At 48.2% G+C, this 22,504-nt stretch overlaps 1 protein-coding gene across 5 annotated transcripts in view; it reads left to right on the top strand.

Annotated features, from left to right (window-relative positions):
• The window catches only part of RALGPS1 (Ral GEF with PH domain and SH3 binding motif 1), a 267,587-nt gene that overhangs the window by 16,461 nt on the left and 228,622 nt on the right, over positions 1-22,504 (top strand). For all 5 annotated transcript variants that reach the window (XM_073905731.1, XM_073905734.1, XM_073905733.1 and 2 more), the window contains exons 2-3: positions 15,485-15,606; positions 18,727-18,834. In XM_073905731.1, coding sequence (XP_073761832.1) covers positions 15,485-15,606; positions 18,727-18,834 — 230 coding nt within the window. The remainder of the gene's footprint in view (positions 1-15,484; positions 15,607-18,726; positions 18,835-22,504) is intronic.

Here is a 22,504-nt window from a genome sequence, read left to right as displayed (position 1 = left end):
CCCCTCGATACATTTGGCTGTCCCATAGGATGGCTCCATTGCAGTTACACATAAATGAATGAAACATTATAAAACTATGATAGAAAATCTAAGCTAAGTAAATCCTGCCATGACCCTGTCATCCCAACAAATCAAACTGCATTTTCCTTCCAGTCCCTGTCCACAGGGCAGGTGGTGGTTTGTACGATTGTGCACCCTGCCTTTTTTCCTTGACATGGTTGGAAATGGCCACCAGGTGGTGCCAAAGCACCAGGCACCCGACTCCACCCTCCTAAGTGTGGAATACCTGGCTGTGAGCCATCCCGAAGTGCTTGTCTGGGGAAGTTCACTTTCAGTTTTCTCTCCACATGCTGTGTTGCTCACAGCATTATTTTATCACTTATTTTAAAAGAAATCAAACAATACTGACCTGTACAAAAAGTAGAAAGTGAAAGTGCTGTACACTTTAAAAAAAAAGATATTTATTTGTCAGAAAGAGAGAGAGAGAGAGCATGTGCAAGCACAAGCAGGGGGAGCAGGAGAGGGAGAAGCAGACTCCCCGCTGAGCAGGGAGCCCAGTGCGGGGCTCGATCCCAGGACCCTGGGAAGGCAGACCTGAGCTGAAGGCAGACGCTTAACTGACTGAACCACATCCTGAAAGTGCTGTACGCTTTCAGAGGCAATGATATTAATAGTGGAGTGTGTGTCCACATTAATGCATAAGTGTTTGAAAACATGTCCAGATGTCACTTTCTCAGCACTTCTTAGACCTCCGCATTTAAAATCGTAACCCCTCTTCCCGCTCTGCCTCGCCCCTAGCCCTGCTTTACTTTTTTCCTCTCTTACCACCAGCTGACACTCGTATTTCACTGCATGCTTTATTTATTGTCTGCCGCCTCCTCTAGAATGTACTGGGGGATTTGCAGCTTTTTCTTTGCTGCTCTGTGCCCAGCCCCTGGAACAGTACCTGACACATACTAGACTTTCAGTACATACTTGCCGAATGAATTAATAAGGGTGGCTGTGTCCTGAATTGGTGGACATCTTTTTCTGTCCGTAGATATTGATCCATCTCATTGTTTTATTTTTTTTAAAGATTTTACTTATTTATTTGAGAGAGAGAGAGAGAGAGAGAAACAGCATGAGAGGGGAGAGGGTCAGAGGGAGAAGCAGACTCCCTGCCGAGCTGGGAGCCTGATGTGGGACTCGATCCCAGGACTCCGGGATCATGACCTGAGCCAAAGGCAGTTGCCCAACCAACTGAGCCACCCAGGCGTCCCATTTCATCGTTTTAAACCACTGCTTAGGGTCCCCCTGAATGGATGTGCCCCAGCTGCCTGTACTGAAACACACTGATAAGGTTTTCCAGTGTTTTCCTCCTGTCTTTGCGGGTGGTGGTGCAGCCAGTGACCTTGCTGGAACATGCTCTCGCCTTGCCTGTCTGATGATTTCCTTGCTTTGCTCAGACTCTGGGCAAAGTGCTTCACAAACAGCCTCTCGTGTTGTCCTCACACCCATGAGAAAGGTGCTGCTGATAGCGCCTCTCTTTGCAGGTGACAAGCTGGGGCAGCACGCCTGCCGAGAGTTGAGCCGGACTCTTGGGGGAGTTCTTTCCTTACTAAGTATCTGACTTCATTCTCTCTCCTGTGACGTTTCTAACACGCCCCACCCCCCCCGGGGTTTTCATTGTCTTACGTCTTTTTCATGATGTCTTTTCTCATACAGAGTTTTCATTTTTAATGTAGTTAAATCTGCCAGTGGTTTCCTTTGTTTTTCTGGCTTTTGTATCACCCTAGAGAGGACTTCTTCAGCCCAGAGTTATTTAAAAAGTAATGATTAGTGTTTCCTCTGGTATTTTTATGGGGCTTTTATGTTTGGTTAAATCTCTATCAAAACTTCATTCTTAGAGATGATACTGAATAAGATTTTTTATTTTTTATTTAAATTCCAGTTAGTTAACATACAGTGCAGTATTAGTTTCAGGTGTACAATTTAGTGATTCAATACATACAAAAACCCGTTCCTCATCACAGGTGCCCTCCTTCGTCCCCATCACCTAGTTCACCTCACCCACCTCCCCTCTGGTAACCATCAGGGTGTTCTCTCTAGTTAAGAGTCTCTTTCTTAGTTTGCCTCTCTCTCTCTTTTTCTTAGGATTTGCTCATTTGTTTTAAGATACTGGGTAGGATTTTAAATGAATCCCCCCACCCTCAAGTGAATAGTAGATTGTTTCATCACCATTTCTTATGTGATCTGTCCTTCCCCACCATTTGCAATGCTGTCTTGACTAGATATTAAGTCTCACGTGTACTTGACCCTGTGATCTGGACTGTGTTCTGTTCCTGCTAATCCGTTCATCTCTCCGTGGCTTCCTGGCAGGACAGGTCACTTCTCATCCTACTGCTTTTTTTCAAAACTTTTTAGCTTTTACAAATTATTCTTCCAGATGAAAATTTAAATCAGTTTTTTGAATTCCAAAATGAATCCCGTTAGGATTTAGAGTGACCTTGTATTTTATTTATAGATCATTTGGGGAGAATTGATGTCTTTACAATATTGTCTCTCTATTCAGAGTAATGAAACATCTCTCCTTTGATTTGTCTTCTTTTTTGTTAGGAAAATATCGCAATTTGCTTCAAATGATTTCTGTACATTTCTTTTCAAGTTTATCTCTAGCCCACGTTTAGTTAGTAGGCTCTCAGGCCGCTGCATTTTCTTTCTTTCTTTTTTTTTTTTTTAAAAGATTTTATTTATTTATTTCACAGAGAGAGAGATAGCGAGAGCAGGAACACAAGCAGGGGGAGTGGGAGAGGGAGAAGCAGGCTTCCCAATGAGCAGGGAGCCCGACGTGGGGCTCGGTCCCAGGACTCTGGGACCATGACCTGAGCCGAAGGCAGACCCTTAACGACTGAGCCACCCAGGCGCCCGCCACTGCATTTTCTAGCCGGGTGTTGTTTGGACAGAAGAGACCGTTGATTTTGTGGCCAGATGTCTAACACTCATAGCTTCTCCTCAGTCCAGTTCCATTTGCCTCAAATCTTCTAGGAATTCTGAATTTCTGGTTTGGTGATGTCATTCTTCCCTGTGTTTCAACACTGCAACAGATTTCTTATTTTTCTTGTTTTTTTGTATCAACAAGATTTGGGGAGTGGAAGGCAGATGTGTGGACCCAGTTCACTGTCTTGGAACTTAGATCTGTTTATATGGTTTGATCGGAAAATGTCATTTCCTCTGTGCGCTTTGGTACCGTCACCCCATGCCGTCCCCTGCAGTGTTCTCCGTGGAATGTGGAATGGCGCTTGAGGACCGCCTGGATCCAAGGATGGCCTTCTTCACCTGCCTGCTCCCACCTCGGGGGCGGGGAGCACCCTTTATTCCTACTGGGCTTTGTCGTGCTGCTGTCTAGGTGGTTTTCCCTGTCCTTCTCCAGGAGCAGCTTGCCCACCCCGCCTTGCTCTCAGACAACTTCCTTCCCATTAAGGTGGGAAATGCCAGGCTGTGCGCGATGAGTCAGGACTCAGTGGTATTTGTCAGGAAGGCCCAAGAGTGTGGGTGTCCTGTTCTGCCAACCTGTTCTTCACCTTGATATTTCTAAAGTTCAATCTGATGACAAGGAAGAGCAGCAAAGAATTAAATTACCTTCATTATGAGTCAGCCGGTATCTGGCACAGGGCTTTCTGCTCGGAGCTGACGGAGGCAAGTGAGGAGCTCCCCGCCCAGTTGGGGCCCCCGGAGCTTGACCTGTGCCTGGGCTCCTTACCTTCCTGTGGCCACCAGCAGCATACAGGAACAGGCCAGGCAGGCACATGTAGGGGTGCGTGTGCAAGTCCCACAGGTCTCATGGCAGCAGTGGGGGGAAGAGGGGCCTTGAACTGGTGTGTGCCGTTTGGGTACTTAGGGGTGCTCCAAACAGATGCGGCTGTCCGTGACCTGGACTGGTACAGTCAGACCAGTAATTCCTCTGTCCTTGGCAGGGACTAGGAAGGAGAGACGGACCCCCTGCTCCTCAGAGTAAACTGTCTTCCAGCCCCATCCTCTGTCTACCACAGAAAACGTATGTTTGGCCCGCAGCTAACAGGCGTAAAATGTCTGACCCTCAGCACCCCCAGAGCTGCACCTCTCAGGTAATGGTTGGCACAGGAAACGGTGAGCCCCGTGTTAGGCCTGCTTGTGGAGATTGTGTGTGTGTGTTGGGGGATAGAAGGGGGGGTTGGGAAGTAAGAGTATAGATTTGCTTTTTAAATTTAACTTTTTATTATGAAATAAGTTTAGACTTAGAGAAAAGTTGCACAGTAGTACACAGCATTTACATGTACCCTTCATGCAACTTATATGTGAATAGCTTACACAGGCTTAATCCAGTTATCAGATTAACTTAGGTAAATTGGTACAGGTACGATGCTATGAACTGGCCTGTCGACTTTATTCACATGCCGCCGGCTTCCTTCCCAGTGTTCTTTTTCTGTTCCTGTCTTAGTTCAGGATCCCTCCTTGTGTCTAGTTGTGGGGCCTCATTAGTGTCCTCTGCCTGGGACAGCTCCCTGTCCCAAAGGTCACAGCAGGTCTTCAGTGGAGGAAATTTATGGTCTGGTTCTTGTGCTTTTGCTTCACATTCCTATAGGGTAAGAGTGTCTCATCCTGAGAGACTTTACCGAGCCCCTGCGTGCTGGCATGGGTGCCCCCTGTGCCAACCAGGCTCTCCCGTCTCCCCAGGACCGCCCTCCTGTAGCGAAGGTCTGAGTAGCGGCCACCATCCTCCCCCATCCTCTAGGGGCAGGGGAGCCGCCACCACAGTCCCACCTTACTATCCTCTCGGAGATGTGCTCTGTCAGGCGTCTCCCCTTTCTCTTGCATTTTTACTGTTTTGCCCTCCACTACTTATTTTGAGCCTGAGAACATGCTCAGTAGTCATCTCAAGTTCCCAGAAAACCCCAGTCTCCATCCCGCGCCCCTCCCTGTTCTGCCCCAGGAGACTCTGGGGGACTCAGGCACTTGTTCCTTTGTGAGGCCGGCTTTCCCCCCGTGTCCAAGCGGCAGGCCGTCCTCAGCTCTGTCCTGAAGGTTGCTGCGCTCGCTGACGCCACTGACTGACTTGTTGTCCTCTTGCCGCCGCCTGGGACGTGGAGTGCCTTCTCTTACCGTTCAGGGTATTTCTCTAGCTTCCTTCCGGAGAAAGATCTGGGATGTAGCCTGTTTTTCTCCAGCTGGGTATGCTCTACGTACGGGAGAGTTCACCCTTCTTAGTGTATGTCCTGTGAGTTTTTGGTTGATGTTTTAGAAGGATCCCTCTGGTCTGTGGCCATCCCACCCTGAACACGCCTGATCTCGTCTGACCTCGGAAGCTAAGCAGGGTTGGGCCTGGTTAGTACTTGGATGGGAGAAGGATCCCTCTGTTTGTGTCAAGAATCAACCATGAGGAGGCAGGGACGTGACAGGGAGAGGGCACTGCCCTCAAGCAGAGGCTGGGTCGGCTGGACCTGGGGTGCTGGTGAGGCCGGGCGCGTTCCACAGGGAGGGTTGTCTCTGCTGATGGCTGCCCAGGTGGACACCGTCTGTCCAGCTCCAGGCAACGCTGCCTGCCTTCCCCAGAGCATGTGCTCCTGGGACCTTAATTAAGACTGATGAGGGCTGTGCAGAGTCTGGGAGAGGGAGCGGGCACCGGGTCCCTAACCCGGTTACCATGACCCCTGATATGTGGAAAGGGGAGTGTCACTCTCCAGCTTTCCAGGGTGCTCCCAGGGCTGTTGAGGGGGTCTGGCATGCTCCAGGTAGGCCACCCTCATTCACCCCCATTTCCCAATGCTCCCTTCAAGCCCTCACCCACAGGGATCCCTAGGCCTCTTGTTTCCCTCAAGTCGGCCTCCCCTGCCCTGGAGAAATCAGGCCTTGCCAGCCAGCTGGTGGCTGCACATGGGGACCTCTCCCCTCCACCTGTGTTCTGCAGCCTTGTTTTGGAAGGGAGGAGGAGCCTTTGGTTTCAAGAGTAATTGTATGTGCACGCATGAGGGATGGGGAAACTTGAGTGGCCTTTTCATTAGAAGGTCTCAAAAAACTACCCAGCCAACCAAAGGATTGGTGTTCTTTTGAGAACCTTCCCTGGTTTTATGAGAAGTGCATATTCTTCACTCAACGTTTCTCGTGGTGCCTCCACGTCAATGCCATGTCTTGTGGTCTTATGCTCAGAGAGCCTTGCCCGTGCCTGCCCCACCCTAGAGGGTGAGCGTGGTGGTGAGGGGTGCTAGCACAGGCGAAGCTGTCATTTACCGGCATCCCAGGGACCCCTGCCACCATCTGCGAGGTGGGAATCACGATTCTCCCTGTTTAACAGGCAAGGGAGGTGGTCAGGTCAAGCGGCTTGCCTAGGGCACAGAGTAAGTGATAGGTGAGAATTCAGATCCTGATTTATCTGTTCTCCTGCCCCAGACAGTGCTCTGTATTTGTCTTGTTCTTAGCTTCTACCAGGCCTTCACCTGCAGCTGTGAACCGGCAGGGGGTGGAGGGTGTTGAACTCCAGGCTGCTGTACGGCCTCTCCAAATGCACGTGTGCTCTGAGCTCTGTCAGGCTGAAGAATGGGTGCTGTAAATACACCCTGACACGTTCCAAGTGGATATAGATATTGCTGTGATTATTAGACCACAGATTAATTTAAGTGTGTTGGTGATTTATAACGGGTTTTTGTTACCAAGAGTTTTTTCTTAGTCAACAGATACCAAAAAGAGAACTGAAATTTTTTTTAGAGTTGAAAAGAATAGTCTCTGAAACATATTTACATATGTATCTGTGCATATGTCCATATGTGTGGATGTGTGCATAAATGCTGCCCTATACCGTGTGAACTGTCTGACCTTGGGGACAGGGACGAGGGGTTGTGGGGAGAGGAGATTTTCCTTTTTTGTTTTATGCCTTTTTATTCAGTTTTTACAATTTCAGCATGCATCTGTATTACTTTAATGTAAGAAATTCAGGAGGTTCTCCTCCTTGAAAAGGTTAGGTGCCTCTGGGCCGGACTAAGGTTTCTGAGAACGAGGATGGGCCTGGTCCACTTCTGCCTCCCTGGCTTCAGCATACCCTGCCTGGGCTGCTGGGCGGGGCGCACTCAGTCCACGCCCATCACCTGAATTTGTGGATTGCTGCCTGTTTAAGGGCGCCTACCTTAGCTCCATAAATGTAGGTGCTTCTCTCCCCAAGAGGATGCCCTCCTCGTCCTTTTCTCTGGGTTCGTTCAGTTTCACAAACTGAGGTTTTGTCCTTTTTTTGTGAGCTCTGCAGACCTCCATCCCTAAAAAGCCAGCCCCCTTTCCCACGCTCTGCTCCTCTCTCTCCTCCACAGAGGCACAGCCATGGTGGCGCCTCCCCAGCCCATTCTCCCTCCCTCGGTGAGAAGGTGGGATGGTGGAGGTTGAACATCTGGTGGGTGGCTTGGAAAGGACGGGGTGCAGCATGGGGGCGGCGGTGAGCGCTGCAGTGAGTGATGGCATTCAAGTCCGACATGTGCTTACGTGGCCAGGCCTCTCTTTGAAAGCCTCCAGACGCTGATGCTTGCCAGGAAAAGAGGTTTGGCCAGTTTGGAGAGGGTCAGGAGGAGGTAGAGACAGCAGCCCTGCCAGCCCACGCAAGCTGCTGGCCAGGGGTCGCACCAGAGTGATGGTTCCCTTGGGGGAAGCCTTTTGGTAATTGGAAATCTCCATGCTGTGTGTGCATGCGTGCGTGTACATACAGACACTTACCACTCCTGAAGTGCGGTGGAGGGGTTGTTCTGCCCACAGCCCTCTTTGTTTCCTTCGTATTCATCTTGTCTCGGCTTCTGTTCAAGACACGCGAAGGTGGAGCCAGCTTCCACCACGTCTGTGGAGAGCAGCCCACTCCACGCTGAGGGAGCAGCTCTGCAGTGGGGCTCGGGATCCACTTCCATGCTTGTCTGAAACATTTGGAAGAGATCACTCTCTTGTAATTGAATATTCCTGGATGTGTGTATTTTCTTTGCAACAACCTCCATACGCTTAGGAAAAAGTGGTTATTCTGCCTTCTCAACAGTGGTCCGCACCAGACTGTCTCATGTTATTTTCTTGGTTTCCTGAACCTGCGACACTGAAGGAGAATTATGAAAGTTTGGAAGGAAACCAGCATGGCATATGGGATTTTCCTCCCCTCTCCGGGAGCCCACACACGAGAACAGAGTCTGTCGTACAGAAACAAGAGATGAGGGATTGTTCTGTGGTCCTGATACAATTGCCACGTTCTTGCGAAGTTACATCATGAGAATTGCTTGCTCTTAGGCAGTGTTTTGGTTTCCAAGGAGGCATTAGCAGCGTGCGTGTGTGTGTGTGTGTGTGTGTGTGTGTGTGTTGAGAGAGCCGGAGGATGGAAAGATGGGGTTTTGGCATGATTCAGATTAAAATGGCAAGCTCAGAAAGCTGGGGCTCTTGCCTGCCTGCCAGACTGCCCTTGTCCAGCAGGGGCTGCAGTCAGTGCAGGCGTGTAAAAGTGCATCCCCGAGTTACAGTGCATTCATCTCTTTGCACCTCCATTTCCTCATCTGTAAAAAAAAAATTTTTTTTTAATGCACGGAAATCCCCAACCAGAGCCTGGAACAAAGTGCCTAATAAATTGTTGTGATGACAGTGGTGAGCAGATAATGGTATGTAAGCTCCTTGAGGCCAAGGACTGGTCTGAATCCTCTGCACAGCGCAGGGCTTGGAAGGTGTCACCAAGTCTGCCAAACAGATGAGGGAATGACCAGGAGACAGGACACTGTGGCTACAGTGTTGGGCCATCCGTCAAAACAAACTCTCTGGGGATCCCTGCCTGGCTCGTTGGGATGGACACGGGCTGGGGTCTGGTGAGGAGGGGAGCCTGCTCCCTTGTGCTCCTGGCGCACTGGTGTGTCAGGAGTCCTTCCCCACCCCAGGCTTCCACACTCGCTCAGGGTGCCCTCCTTGGCCCTTTCCTTCAGACACTCCCACTGGTCCTCTGAGTGCCGGCTCAAGGGCTCTTCTCAGTGATGTCTTCTTTGACCCCCAGAGTGAACTTGTGATCTGTTAAAGCACGTGTCCCTTGAGTATCTACTTACTGGGTGTTCCCCCCACTACACTGTAGGACCCTGGAGGGCAGGGTTGTGTTATTTTTGACTCGATGCCCAGAACTGGCCCACCAGTGGGCTCACTGGGTGGGTGATGAGTGAATGAATGAACAGCTGGGCCACATGTGGCTCTTACCCACTTGTGACAGCCCCAAGCTTAGAAGTCATCCTTGGGTCCCCTCGTTTCCTCTCCCCTCACATGCGGTCCATCACCAGGTCTTGTCTGTTTCCCTCCAGAACCCTCCCAGATCCATCCCCCATTCCTGTGGCCAGCAGTCCATGCCATTGTCCTCTCTTACCCCTGCTGTCTCCGAGGCTCCGACTTTGTCTCTCTTCATCCAGTTCTATGCCCAGCAGCCAAAGTGATCTCAAAAACAGAAGATCAGATCCTGTCACTCCCCTACTCAAAACCCTCTAGTACACCAGAGGGTTCCCACTGCACTCCAGATGAAACCCACACACCCACCACGCATGCAAGGCCCTTCTTGTTCTGGCCCCAGCCTCTCTGTCCACTGCCTTCTGCCCACTCGGGTCCATCTGCCTCCATCACAAGTCTGCTGAGTTCATGTGCATCTCAGGGTCTTCGCACTTGCTGTGCCCTCTGCAAAGAACACACGGTGGTTTTTATGGGCTGACTCCTTCCTAAGCTTTCAGTTCAAATTTCACATCCTCAGAGCGTCCTACCTTGACAACCTGGCAAATACCATCCTCCACCCTATTTTAGTTTTTTGAGATGTTTCTCAGTATCTGAAGTTATCTCCTTTGTATCCATGTGTGTATTTTCTGACTCCGTACTGGAATGTAAGTTCTACGGGAGCAGGGCCTGCTCGCCTCATATCCCCAGTGCCTGGAACAGGGCTTCTGCACCAGGCATCACTGAATTTTGATGGGAAAAATATGATACCTTTATTTTCACCAACTTCTAACTGAAATTTATCACTTCTCTTGGTTACTAATATAGACAGTGAATCACAGTAATAATAATAGTACTTGGGACTTTGTTGCCAATAAAAATCACAGGTATTCTCATATCACATAACAATCATGGGCCTCTTAGAATATCTGTGCTCATAACTACTTTCAAATTATGTTAGTTATTAAACCCGCCAACAGATCTTGTTATTTAATGCAATAATAAAGAAATATATATATATATATTCCTTACATGGAGAAATATACATTATTGTTGAAAAGTATTTAAAAATAATTTAATAACTGTATTTTAATATAATTGGTTTCCTGGGTAATCCCATGCATGTAATTGGTTTCCTGTGTAATTTTATTTTATGCACATAAAAACATTTCTGTGAGGAGGGACCCAGAGGCTTCGCTAGGCTGCCAAAAGGGTCCAAGGCACAAAAACGGTTAGGAACTCTTAGCTTGAATGATTCCCACGTGAAGTAGGAGTTTGATGAGTGAATGAACGATGCATATCTTTCCCCATTCAGATGAGCCCCCTGTGTTTTCGGGATCAGGTTTCTGGTGGCTTGGCCTGAACTTGGTGTTTAGGAAGTAGCCCTGGTCAAGGTCTTTTGGAAGCCACTCTGACTACCTGCCACTGAAAAAGAGGCATCTACCACAGAGCCTGGGGGTGGGAGCCAGGTCCACTGCTCTCCTTTTTAGACACAGACTCTGCCTTCAGCTTCTCCGTTCATCTGCTCCCTTCATACTCTGGCTGACTCTTCCCGCACCAGGCGGCATCTGGCCACCCCCTAGAAGTGAGGACACAGTGCCTCAGGTTGGTTGACCAGCAGAGACTGGTGTCTCAGGGTCCTGAGTTCCTAGGAGAATCAGGTGGCCACTCTGGTCCAGTCAGTCTGGCCTGGGAGACATGGCTGCTGTCATCAGGGGCCGTCCCGTGGGGTGCAGAAGCAGTTCTCAGGGGCCTGGGCCAGGCTGATTCCCTTTATGGGAGTCTGGTCCCTAATGAGGAGTTGGGGCCTGGCTGGGCCTCAGGGACTGAAGGTGGATGGGTGGGGGTTTCTCTGGGCCTTGAAAGGATAATCTGTTCTGCTTGGTCCTGTTGTTTCTTAGCATGTGAAATATCACTTACCTGAGAGTCACTGCCCATAAGTTAGGCTATTTGTGTCCATGGTGAGACATGCAGGAATCAGATCTCAAACAAGTGCTCTGTCTTTCTTTCCAGCCCAGGCTCCCCATAGGAAGCATAAGGAGTAACACACGGTGGCTGATGTGCTTTGTCTCTAGGTGGGCCAGAGGGGTGTGGGTGGGCAGATCAGGCCTCTTGGAGGAGGAGCCCTGCACTTAGATACCTGGACTCAGCCTGTGCTCCCGGGACACCTGAGGCCCACAGCTGGGAACCCCTTTCCTTCAGGGGAGGCCTATGGTTTCACAGCATGATGCTGGGCTTTCTTGCAGTTAATTTTTTGTTAATTATTTTAGGAAAAAAAATAGCTATAAATGAATAGAACTGTAGGATTAGATTAACACTTATAGTAACTAGTAACTTTGATTGAGTGCTTGGTCTGAGGCTGGCCTGGGTGGGATGTTCTACACGCAATTTCTTGCTGGGTCCTTGTGGGCTCTTGGAGGAAGCCCGGGCCCAGGCACTGGTGTCGACAGACCAGGGTTTGAACTCCCTAGTTCTACCACTCAACTAGCAGTCAGTTACATCACCTCTCAGAGCCTAAGCTTCCAGGAGTAGAAGAGTCTCCCCTGCATGGGGTTGTTGTGAAGATAAAATGAGCTAGAAATGTAGCACCTACCCAAGCTTTGCGCAGCTGCTGTTCCCTGGGTGTGCTGCTGGTGGTGTGTGGACAGGGGCACCTAAGTGCACCCCCCAATGATGCTGGAGAAATGGGCAGAGCTGGTGGCATCCTTCAGACAGGATGCAGGGAGTGCGCCAATGAAGTGCGTCATGGAAGAGTGTGAGAATAAAATGTGGCACCTGTGTTGAAAGGCTGTGTGACTTGAGAATTTATGGTGTCAGGCAATTGGGGAGAGCCAAGGACTTTGGTTGGGGCCAGGCTGAGCAGATTGGGCTCCATGTTGGGGCTCCCCTTTGTGAAGACCCGCAGAGTGCCAGGCATACCCCGAAAGGAGTGAAGCCCATGTCCGCCTAGAATGGGAGCAAGTTGGATCCACGAGGAGCATCAGGCTGGCTGTCTCTCATGCCCTCCTGCCATGGTGACTTGGGTCAGGTCACTTCAGTCTGGCTTGAGCTGATCTGAACACAGTCCGTCCAACAAGCTGGTGGCTTCTGGCATTGAGAGCCTAGCTGGGTCGGCCCCGACTCCCAGTCCACATGAGCTGGTTTGTCTGGTCTGAGACAGCTTTGCACCTTGAGCCAGTCTTATGCTGCTGCTTTGAGCTCTTGAGTTGGTCTTACTTTCAGCCTCAGTTTCTGGACTCCCCACTTTGAAGTCTCCGAATTTCTCATGGGGTGTCTGTTGGAGGGTCCCATCCATCTGACTCCTGGGAGGCCTTCCCTTTGCTCCAGAGGCTGGTTCCCCCCCCTCGCGGTCCTGTCTCTTCTGCACTGGAAATTCCTCAAAGTTTTTTGCTTATTAATAACCCTTCTCTCTTGTCATATGCTAACGTAGTTTGTTTTTGCTGTTTTAATATTTCTTGGATTATTTGAAAGGGATGTGGAAGGGGGCAGTTTAAACATGGGTGTTCAGGTCACCACCATGAAACCAAGCTGGTGGCGGCTGCTTTCATTGTAGCGTAGTTCACATACCGTAAAATTCACCCATCCCAAGTGTACGATTCTGTGACTTCGGGTGACTTTATGGAGCTGTGGGACTGTCACGATAATCCAGTTTTAGAACATTTCCGTCACCTCAGAAAAATCCCTTCTGCCCATTTGCAGACAGTCCTGCCTCCCTGCCCTGCCGACCACTGATGGGCTCCTGTCTCTATGAATTTGCCTTTTTTGGACATTTCATGAAAATGGCACCCTACAACACAGTCTTTTGGGTCTGACCTCTTTCACTTTAAGCATAATGTTTGTGAGGTTTATTCATGTTATGGTTTTCATTTCTTTATTGCTGAGTAATATTCCACTGTGTGGATAGATCACATTGTTGATCCATTCAGCAGTTGAGGAGCGCTTAGATTGTTTCCAGCTTTTGGCTCTGATGAGTAGTTCATGTACATGTCTTTGTGCGGACATATGCTTTCATTTATTTTAAGGTAGCTACCTAGGAATAGAGTTGCCGGTCATTTGGTAAGTGTATGTTTAACTTTTTAAGAAACTACCAAACTATTTTCTAAAGGAGCTGTACCTTTCACCTCCCTACCAGCAAGGTACGAGGGCTCCATTTCTCTGCGTCCTTGCCAACACTTGCTACTGTCTTTTTCATTATGGCCGTCCTGACAGGTGTGAGGTGGTAGCTCACTGTGGTTTTGATTTTCCTTTCCCCGGGCCATGTCCCTTTGCCATTCCTAGGCCTTCTTTTGCTAAAGGTCTCTTCCTATTTTTTGTGTAGCTGCCTTCCGAACCTGCCGCAGCCATGGGCTCAGGGTCCTGGGTAACAGCCCACATGGCTTCTCCGAGGACAGAAACGATTAACAAATGAGTGCTTCTAACCCAACCCCTTTCCCTGCTCGTGAAAGAGGAGTTTGGCCTCTGAGGAAAAACTTAACCCACCTGTGATTTTTTTCCCCTTTCTTTCTTTTCCAGGATGAAAATGGTAGCGCATTCAGAAAGGTTGAGAGACTAGTGCCGTGAACTCCTGTCAGTGGATGTCAGTTGTTAGCATTTTGCCGTAGTTGCTTTATCTCGACTTCAGTGTGTTTCGCGGATTGATTTGAAACTAAGTCGCAAACTCACTGTAGCGCTGAACTCTGTCCCGCGTGTCACCAGGTCGACTTTCTCCTACTTGATCCCCCTCCCGCTGCTCTCGTGCCCCAGAAGATGCATGGTAATTCGCGGTTATCTAAAAGGCCCGTATCCAGCTATCCCCCGTTGGCCCCCGAATGTCATTCATAGCTCAGACTGGTTCTTGTCAGTGTCTGGGGGAAGAAAGGAGGGGCGGTGGATGGCTCCCAGGCTGTTGCTGACGGCCACGTGGCTGACGGAAGCCGGCGGAGCGGCTGAGGGAACAGCCGTCGTGGCTTCGGAGCCCGGCGCGGCTGGAGCCTGCGGCGCTCCGACGTTCCTTCTCGGGTGTTTGACCCCGTCCCGTCTGGCTCGCTGCTCTGCCATGGGCCCTGTGGCCAAGGCTCCAGCAGGGTCACAGGCAGGGCAGAGATCTCCGTCTTCCTCCAGACCATCTTCCCTGCGGCTTCGGAAGATGGGGGCTTCGGGCGAGACTTGCCCTCCAGGGTGGATTTTCTCTCCAGCACCGCATATATTCGGCGTATATCCCAGATTAAGTTCGTCGTTATCCTCCACAAATCTGCTGCATCACCTCTGTTCCTTTCCTTGAGGAGGGACACACCATCCTTCTGGCACCTCAGGCCAGACACCATTCATCCTCAGCTCGTTCTCCCCTGTCTGGGGGAGTTAGTTTCTGCCCCTGCTGTCTCCCAGTCTGTCTCCTTTTGTCTGACTTCACTGTGACAACCTCACTTAGCACGGAGGACCTTCAGCTCTGGCCTGGATAACTGCACTTGGCTTCCTGCTGGGACCCTCTACCTTCTCCTTTCCTTGCCCTGTTACATCCTCCCTACTCTCCTGGTCACTTTCCTGCTAAAAAGCAGGTGGCGGCTACAGTTCTGTGATGTTCAGTGATGTGATAAATGCTCTGCTAGAGGTGTGTACACGTCGGCATGGGAGCATCTGGTTCTGGTTCGAGTGGTCCAGGCATGATGCTCAGAAGAAATGACATTTGAGCAGGGCCTTGAATGATGATGGGATCAGGAGACAATGTGAGCGAAGGCACTAAAGCATGAGTTACTTAGCCTCCCTGTGCCTCAGATACCTCACATGTAATATGGGTGTAATAGGACCTTCCTGAGGCTGTTGTGAGGGTCAGTTAATGTACGTCAAGTGCATGGCACTTGGCGAGCCCTGTGCCATTATTAGCCGTCATCACCTTGTTACTGATGAAGCAATCGAGTGCATGAGGAGACAGTGTAGAATCCGTTGTCTTCTTTGCCTGCTTTCATTTAAAACAAAGGTCACAGGGCACCTGGGTGGCTCAGTCAGCTAAGCGTCCGCCTTCTGCTCAGGTCATGATCCCAGGGTCCTGGGATTGAGCCCCGCATCAGGCTCCCTGCTCCACGGGGAGTCTGCTTCTCCCCCTGCCCTTCCCCCTGCTCATGCTCTCTCTCTCTCTCTCTCTCTCTCTCTCTCTCTCTCTCTGTCAAATACATAAATAAAATCTTAAAAAAAAATAATAAAGGTCATCTCTGGGATCTTCTGTTCAAGTGTAGCACAACGTCACCCCCACCCCCACCCCCACAGTGGGATTAAGTTGAGTTTGAAGCTGGTTTTCATGAGCCCCCTTGCCTTGCAGGACTTCTCCAGACAGGTTATGTCACCAACGGAGGCTGCCCTGAAGCTCCCTGCGGCCCGGAGACTATGTACAAGAGGAATGGTCTGATGGCTAGCGTGTTGGTCACCTCCGCCACTCCACAGGTACCGGGGCTGTGAGGATTGAGACAGTGGGTGGGGGTAGGGGGACTCCTTTCAGCGGACCCAGGCCCCAGCTAAGTTGTGGACAGCAAGGCAGCAAGGCTCCATGAGTACCACCATTCTTAGCACTCCTGACGCCCTTGGCCACACCAGGCGTGAGATTTGGGAGGCAGTCAGCCCTGAGGATCAGTAGGTTTTCTGCAGTCGTCCTCGTCAAAGAAAAGCAAACACCTGCCCAGTCTAGTTGTAGCAAGTGCCACATTCCATTTTGGTGGCAAGATGGGATCAGACCTTTCCCAAGAAAAGCTGCTGCTGATTGTAAATAAGTCACACATTCCAGAATGAAGTCAGACAGAAGTGATTCCAACTGGCCCTCTGTTCTTGTTTACCTTGCTCAGTAGGAGATGGCTGTAAGGACTGGTGGTCAGAGAGTGGCCTGGGCTAGGGCCCCTGGCCCGGGGCTTGGGAGGGGTGGGGGTTTGTTTTCCAAGTGCAGTGATGGAACAGAGGCATGCAAGAGGAGTGGGTGTCATCAGCCCAGGGATGCCACCTTGCCGAAGGTGTAATGCCTGGCTCCCATGACCACCGGCAAGGGAACGCTCAGTCCCTCACAGTTGAGCTGGGCTTTTGAAATGATCCTGTGTGATCGGCTAGAAATTCACAGGAACCTATTCATATCTTGTAAACCTTTAAAGAATTCCTTATTTTGATCTCTGCTTCTGAAAACAGACTTGTGAGTACCTTTTAAAATTCCCTGATGGTGCCAATATAGGTTTAAATGAAGTCACTGCCTAATCATCACCACCACCACGAATATATTTGGGGCAATACTGGATTAAATAAGGCCTCTTGTATGAGCGTATGTGCCTGGGGCAGATGCAATGGGGTGTTACAGGGAAGTTATAAAACCTGAAATCCCAGGAATGGACTGTTTGGTAACTGGAGGAATCAGACTTCTGTTTTCATTACAATTTACACTTCATCTGCAGTAAAACTTCTGTCTTTTCTGATCTCTCTGTGTGTTTGTGCGCACATGTACACATATACACGTATATATTCTGTGTGTGTGCGTATGTGTGTGCGTATCTGGAACATGGTAAGTACTCACGTAGTTGTTGAGAGAACACGTATAATTGAAGTGCTCAGTAAATTTTGGTGATGAATGACACGACACACACATCCACCTCCATAATTTAGCGCATCCTGTCTGCCAGGCCTTGTCTTGCATGTTCCACAGGTGTCATCCCACTGATCTCACAGTAGCTCGATCAGGTATGTACTGTTGCTTCACCCCCAGTTTATAGATGGGGAAACTAAAGGCAGGAAGAAGTGAATAAACTGGCTCAAATCACACAGCTGGTCGGACGTGGGTGGGGATTCACAGCCAGGCCCCTGTGACTCTCAAGCCAGTGCTCTGAACCCTGGTGACACTACACTGAGGAAAGCCACCTTGTCACCTGACTCAGTCGCTTTCTGGAAGGTGGGTGTGGAAGTGCAGAGTGACTTGTAGGTATTCGCCTGCTTGGAGTCTGTGCATAAGACTGAGGGGCAGAACAGACTGCCAATTTTAGAGGCATTCAGGATTCGTCTTAATTACTTCTCAAAAGTCTAGCACAGATCCTCCTCAGGGGAGAATGTCCCATCGTTCAGGGAACTTCTAAAATAGCCATGGCCGAGCCCGCCCAGGCCCCTTGAACCAGCATCTCCCGGGGAGGGGGATTCTGCCTGCTGCTCTGTTAGCTTCATCGTATGTAACCTGTACCACAGCCCTGGGGAGGAGGTGCCAATGGTGCCGGTTTCCAGAGAGCTGAGACGGTCAGGTGAAGTAGCTTGTGTGGAGCTGGCATTTCCACCGGGCATGACTTCAGCACTCTTAACCACCGTGATGTGCTGCTTCTTCAGATCGTCTTAGATCTAGTTTTGGGTAGAGCTGCCTCATTCATAAAACCTTTCAATGACATAGGCCTACTGAAATCTGCAGGTTTGAGTTTCTGCTCCTCCTTTTAACCCCACATTCTCAGTTGTTGACTGTTGGTTTCCCTCACTGGCCTAAAAACACCCTAGTTTCCAGTAAGATTGCAAAGTTTTTCCAGATACAGCCATTTTGGAAAGAGTGAAATAAAGAAGAATTAATAAAAGCATGTTCTCTAAATCCCAGTCCAAGATATTGAGGTTAATGGAAACCACAAAATCCCTCTTCATGGGTTGAGACGAATACAACCATTTATGAACAGGGCACAGTTTTTGGGTGGTAAGCTTGATTGGTTCCCCAAAGTAGAATTTGATGAAATTAAATAAAATCAAAGAGAAGGTATGTTCAACATTCTGGGATCCCCACAGTGTTGAGTTTCATAAAACTGGCCCCATTTGGGGAGTTTTAACTTGCTTTTTTTATGGGAGACCCCTTCTGTACATGCAGGGCTCGTGGTGGTCTCCTTAATAAGAGACTCTTCTAAATTTAACTCTCACACCCGTCTCCAAAGCCAGTTGGTTACCTCTCACCTCATCAGCAAACTGGCTTTGAATTCCAAATGGCCCATACATGAAATAAGCCTTGAGAGCCAGTTTAACATTTTGTGTAAGAATTTCCTGCAATGACTTCAAGAAAAACAACAACAACAAAAAAACAAAGGTGAAACCGGGTAATGTTTGAGAGACAGAACAAGACAGACGATTGCCTAAGTTGTGAAGTCCCGTTCTCTCTGAAGGAGGAGTGGGCTGTATCTTTTTACCCCACCAGCTACACAGCGGGCTGGAAACAGTTGGGGGTAGTGACCGAGGAGGGTGCACATCTGGCGTCAGGTAGACGAGAAGCTAGGTTCACCTCCTAGTTCTTCTGTTTCCTGGCTGTGATACCTTGGGGGAGGCGGCCTTGCCTCTGGACTTCCTTATCTGTAAAGCGGGAATAAGAATAGCATGTCCTCAGTTCTTATGAGAATTAAACAAGAGCGTGTGTATGAAGTTCCTCGCCCGGTGCTCAGAACGGGGTAAGGCATCGAGCAGTAGGAGCTTTTCTTACTGTACGGTGCTGTCACTCTTGCGACCTTGGGCTGGGTGTGGGAGTCAGTGAGTCTGCAGTCATCCCAACTGCTCAGGTGGCCCCTCTGTCCCTGTCCTCCACAGGGCAGCAGCAGCTCAGACTCTCTGGAGGGCCAGAGCTGCGACTATGCCAGCAAGAGCTACGATGCCGTTGTCTTCGATGTCTTGAAAGTGAGTCCCGAGGAGTTTGCTGTAAGTAACGGAACCGATGTGGGTGTCTGGGCACCGAAACAGGGTGCGACGGGGTGGGTAGCAAATACCGGTTGGAAACAACCCATGTGCCCAACAGTAGGGACTCTGGGATATAACATTCTGTATGATATAATACTAAGCAGCATTAAAAAGGATGCCATCCATCTAGAATTAACCACCTTGGAAGTCATGCACACTATATTTGAATATTAAGTGAAAGGAGCAAGTTGCAGCACCATTAATAGAGAACAGTGCCATTTTTAAAAAGCACGTGCAATGCGCACATACTTATATTTGCAGAAGAGGATGTCTAGATTCGATGTTTACGTGTTCTGGATATATCTGGATATAGACAAACATTATTTACTGTAACTTCTGGTTGTAGGATTCTAGTTAATTGGAATTTAATTTTCTTTTTGTTTCTTTTTGTTTAATTTCTACATTTTTATAATGACTTTTCTATGATAGAAAATTGTATTTTGTAATAATACATTTTTTTTTTTTAAATTGTCTTTTCTTCAACCAGTGTGTTTCTGCTGGTTTGACTGAGGGCTGTTTCTTGTGGTGGAGACGCAGAGTTGGCTTCTCGGTTTGCCATGGCTTGGTTTTTTCCTTCTGCGCTTTGACGGTAGAGGAGTATATTGCCTCTGGGGTGACCTGGAGCCAGATTGCAAGCACTGTTCCAGGGCTGTAACTCTTTGCAGCACCACTGACCTGTTTCCTGCCGTGCCCACTTCCTCCCTGTCGCCTTTGCTGTAACAGGTTTCGGGCCCTCCAGGGTGCTGGGGGAGCTAACTGGGCCGTATCTCTGCCTTCTGCCACCGCCGGCCCCCACATTTATTTTGTGCCATGCTGAGCCTGGCATCACCTCCTTCAGCGTAGCCAAAGGGTCAGTTAAAAACTTGTGTAAAGCTCTCTGGCAGCTGCTTCGTATGAGAATGAGACCCTGCGTTCCTCCCAAGGCCTCCAGGGCCCCCTGTGGTCTGGCCAAGTCTCCTCTCCTGCTCCCGTCTCTGTGCTCCCCAGCTATACCTTGGCTCCCTTTTTCTAACCCAGACTCACCCAGCATCCCCCTGCTGCAGGGCCCTGCGCTTCTCTTCCGTCACTCCTACTGGCTCTTCTCCACGTGTCTCTGTCTCTGTCCTTGGGCTAAAGTGGCATCTTTCCATCACTCTCTTTTCCCTTACCCTGCCCCAGTTTCGTCATATTTCTTATTACTACCCAACGTTACATCATATAATAATATTTTTTTTTGTGATATATCTCCTCTGGAATAGAAGCTCTTTAAGGACAGGAACTTTATCTGACTTGTTCATTGCTTTTTTACCCAGTGCCCAGAATGGTGCCTCGCTCATAGTAGGTACTCAATGAATACATGTAGGCTGAAAAAATTCCGTCTTCAGAATAACCCGATGAAGCAGATTATTAGCTCCTGATTTTCTAATAAAGAAGTGAAGAATCTAAGAGATTAATTTTTTTTTTTGGCCTGGATCATATAGCCAGGTATGGGCAGAGCCAGGTCTAAAACCTTCATCTCCTGATTATTCACCTGATGCTGGATGGTCATATTAAGGACAGCTCCCGTTTTTGAACACCTACCATGTCTAGGTTTGTTTTTTTTTTCCAAAGAAAGTCTTTTTTTTTTTTTTTAAGACTTTATTTATTTGTCAGAGAGAGAGAAAGAGAAAGCCAGCACAAGCAGGGGGAGCGGCAGGCAGGGAGAGAAGCAGGCTCCCTGTTGAGCAAGGAGCCCAATGCGGGACTCAATCCCAGGACCCTGGGATCATGACCTAAGCTGAAGGCAGACACTTAACTGACCGAGCCACCCACACGTCCCCCATGTCTAGGTCTTATGCTAAGTGCTTTACATGCATTATCTAATTTACTTCTCACATCAGCCTGATAAATTAGGTATATTTCTTATTCCCAATTTACTGATGAGCAAGTCAGTGCTTAAAGAGGAAAACCACTTCTTCACACAGAGAATAAGTGCCACTCTCTATCTGGGATTTAAAACCAAGGCTGGCATTCTAGACCAATACTATTCCAACAGGAATATAATCTGAATCACATGTGCAATTTTATTTAATTAATTAATTTATTATTTAAAATTTTTTAATTCCAGTATGGTTAACATATAGTGTTATATTAGTTTCAAGTGTGTAATATAGTGGTTCAGCAGTTCCATGTATTACTTAGTACGGTCATCATGATAAGTGTACTCTTTAATCCCCTTCACCTGTTCCTCCCATCCCCCCACCCAGCTCTCCTCTGGGAACCATCAGTTTGTTCTCTATAGTTCAGAGTCTGTTTTTTGCTTTGTCTCTTTTTTTTCCTTTGTTTGTTTTGTTTCTTAAATTCCACATATGAATGAAATCCTGGTATTTGTCTTTCTCTAACTTATTTCCCTTAGCATTATACCCTCTAGATCATCCGTGTTATTGCAAATGCCAAGGTTTTATTCTTTGTTATGGCTGAATAGTATTCCTTGCATATTTTTACTACATGTTCTTTATCCAGTGGACACTTGGGCTATTTCTTTAATTTGGCTATTGTAAATAATGCTGCTATAAATAGAGGGGTGAACATATTCTTTCTAATTAGTATTTTCATATTTTTTGGGTAAATACACAGTGGTGCAATTACTGGATTGTAGGGTAATTCTGTTTTTAGTTTTTTGAGGAACCTCCATTGTCTTCCACGGAGGCTGAATGAGTTTACATTCCCACCAACAGAGCAAGAGAGTTCCTTTTACTCCATATCCTTGCCAACACTTGTCATTTCTTGTGTTTTTGATTTTAGCCATTCTGAAAGGTGTGGGGTGATAGCTCATTGTGGTTTTGATTTGTATTTCCCTGTTGATGAGGGATATTGAGCAGCTTTTCATGTGTCTGCTGACCATCTGGATGTCTTTGGAGAAATGTCTGCTCATGTCTTCTACCCATTTTTAAATTGGATTATTTGGTTTTTTGGTATTGACTTATATCAGTTCTTTATATATTTTGGATACTAACCCTTTATTGAATATGCCACTTGCAGATATCTTCTCTCATTCAGTAAGTTGTCTCTTAGTTTTGTAGATTTGTTTTTTTTTTGCTCTGCAGAAGCTTTTTATTTGGTATAGTCCCAATAGTTTATTTTTGCTTTTGTTTCCCTTGCCTCACAAGACATATCTAGAAAAATATTGCTACAGCTGATGTCAGAGATCTACAGCTAGATCTCCATCCTTCTACTCTGCAGTATGCTGAAAGCAAAGTAAAAAGCAGTGCTGGAACTTTATCAGTAGATCATGGACATCTTTCTAGGTCCATATATGTAGATTTAATTCTCTATTTTTGAAGATTTTTATTTATTTGAGAGAGAGAGAGAAAGAGAGTGTGTACATATGCACAAGCAGGGGAGGGGCAGAGGGAGAGGGAGAGAAAATCCCAAGCAGACTCCCCACTGAGCATGGAGCCCAACTCAGAGTCTCATGACCCTGATATCATGACCTCAGCTGAAATCAAGAGTCAGACACCTAATCGACTGAGCCACCCAAGCCACCCACCCTTTAATTCTCTATTTTTTAATAGCTGCGTAATATTCCAGAGTCTGGATATACCATAATTTTTTTTTTCAGTAAGTCCCTTTTCATGGTCTCTTATGTTGTTTCCAGATTTTTGCTGCTGTG

The sequence above is a fragment of the Callorhinus ursinus genome, unplaced genomic scaffold (assembly GCF_003265705.2).
Source record: "Callorhinus ursinus isolate GAN/ISIS: 27379988/994484 unplaced genomic scaffold, GSC_fseal_2.0 scaffold24, whole genome shotgun sequence".
In the NCBI taxonomy this organism is placed as follows: domain Eukaryota; kingdom Metazoa; phylum Chordata; class Mammalia; order Carnivora; family Otariidae; genus Callorhinus; species Callorhinus ursinus.
The sequence above is the reverse complement of the archived record's forward strand: the minus strand, read 5'-3'. Positions and strand labels throughout refer to the sequence as shown.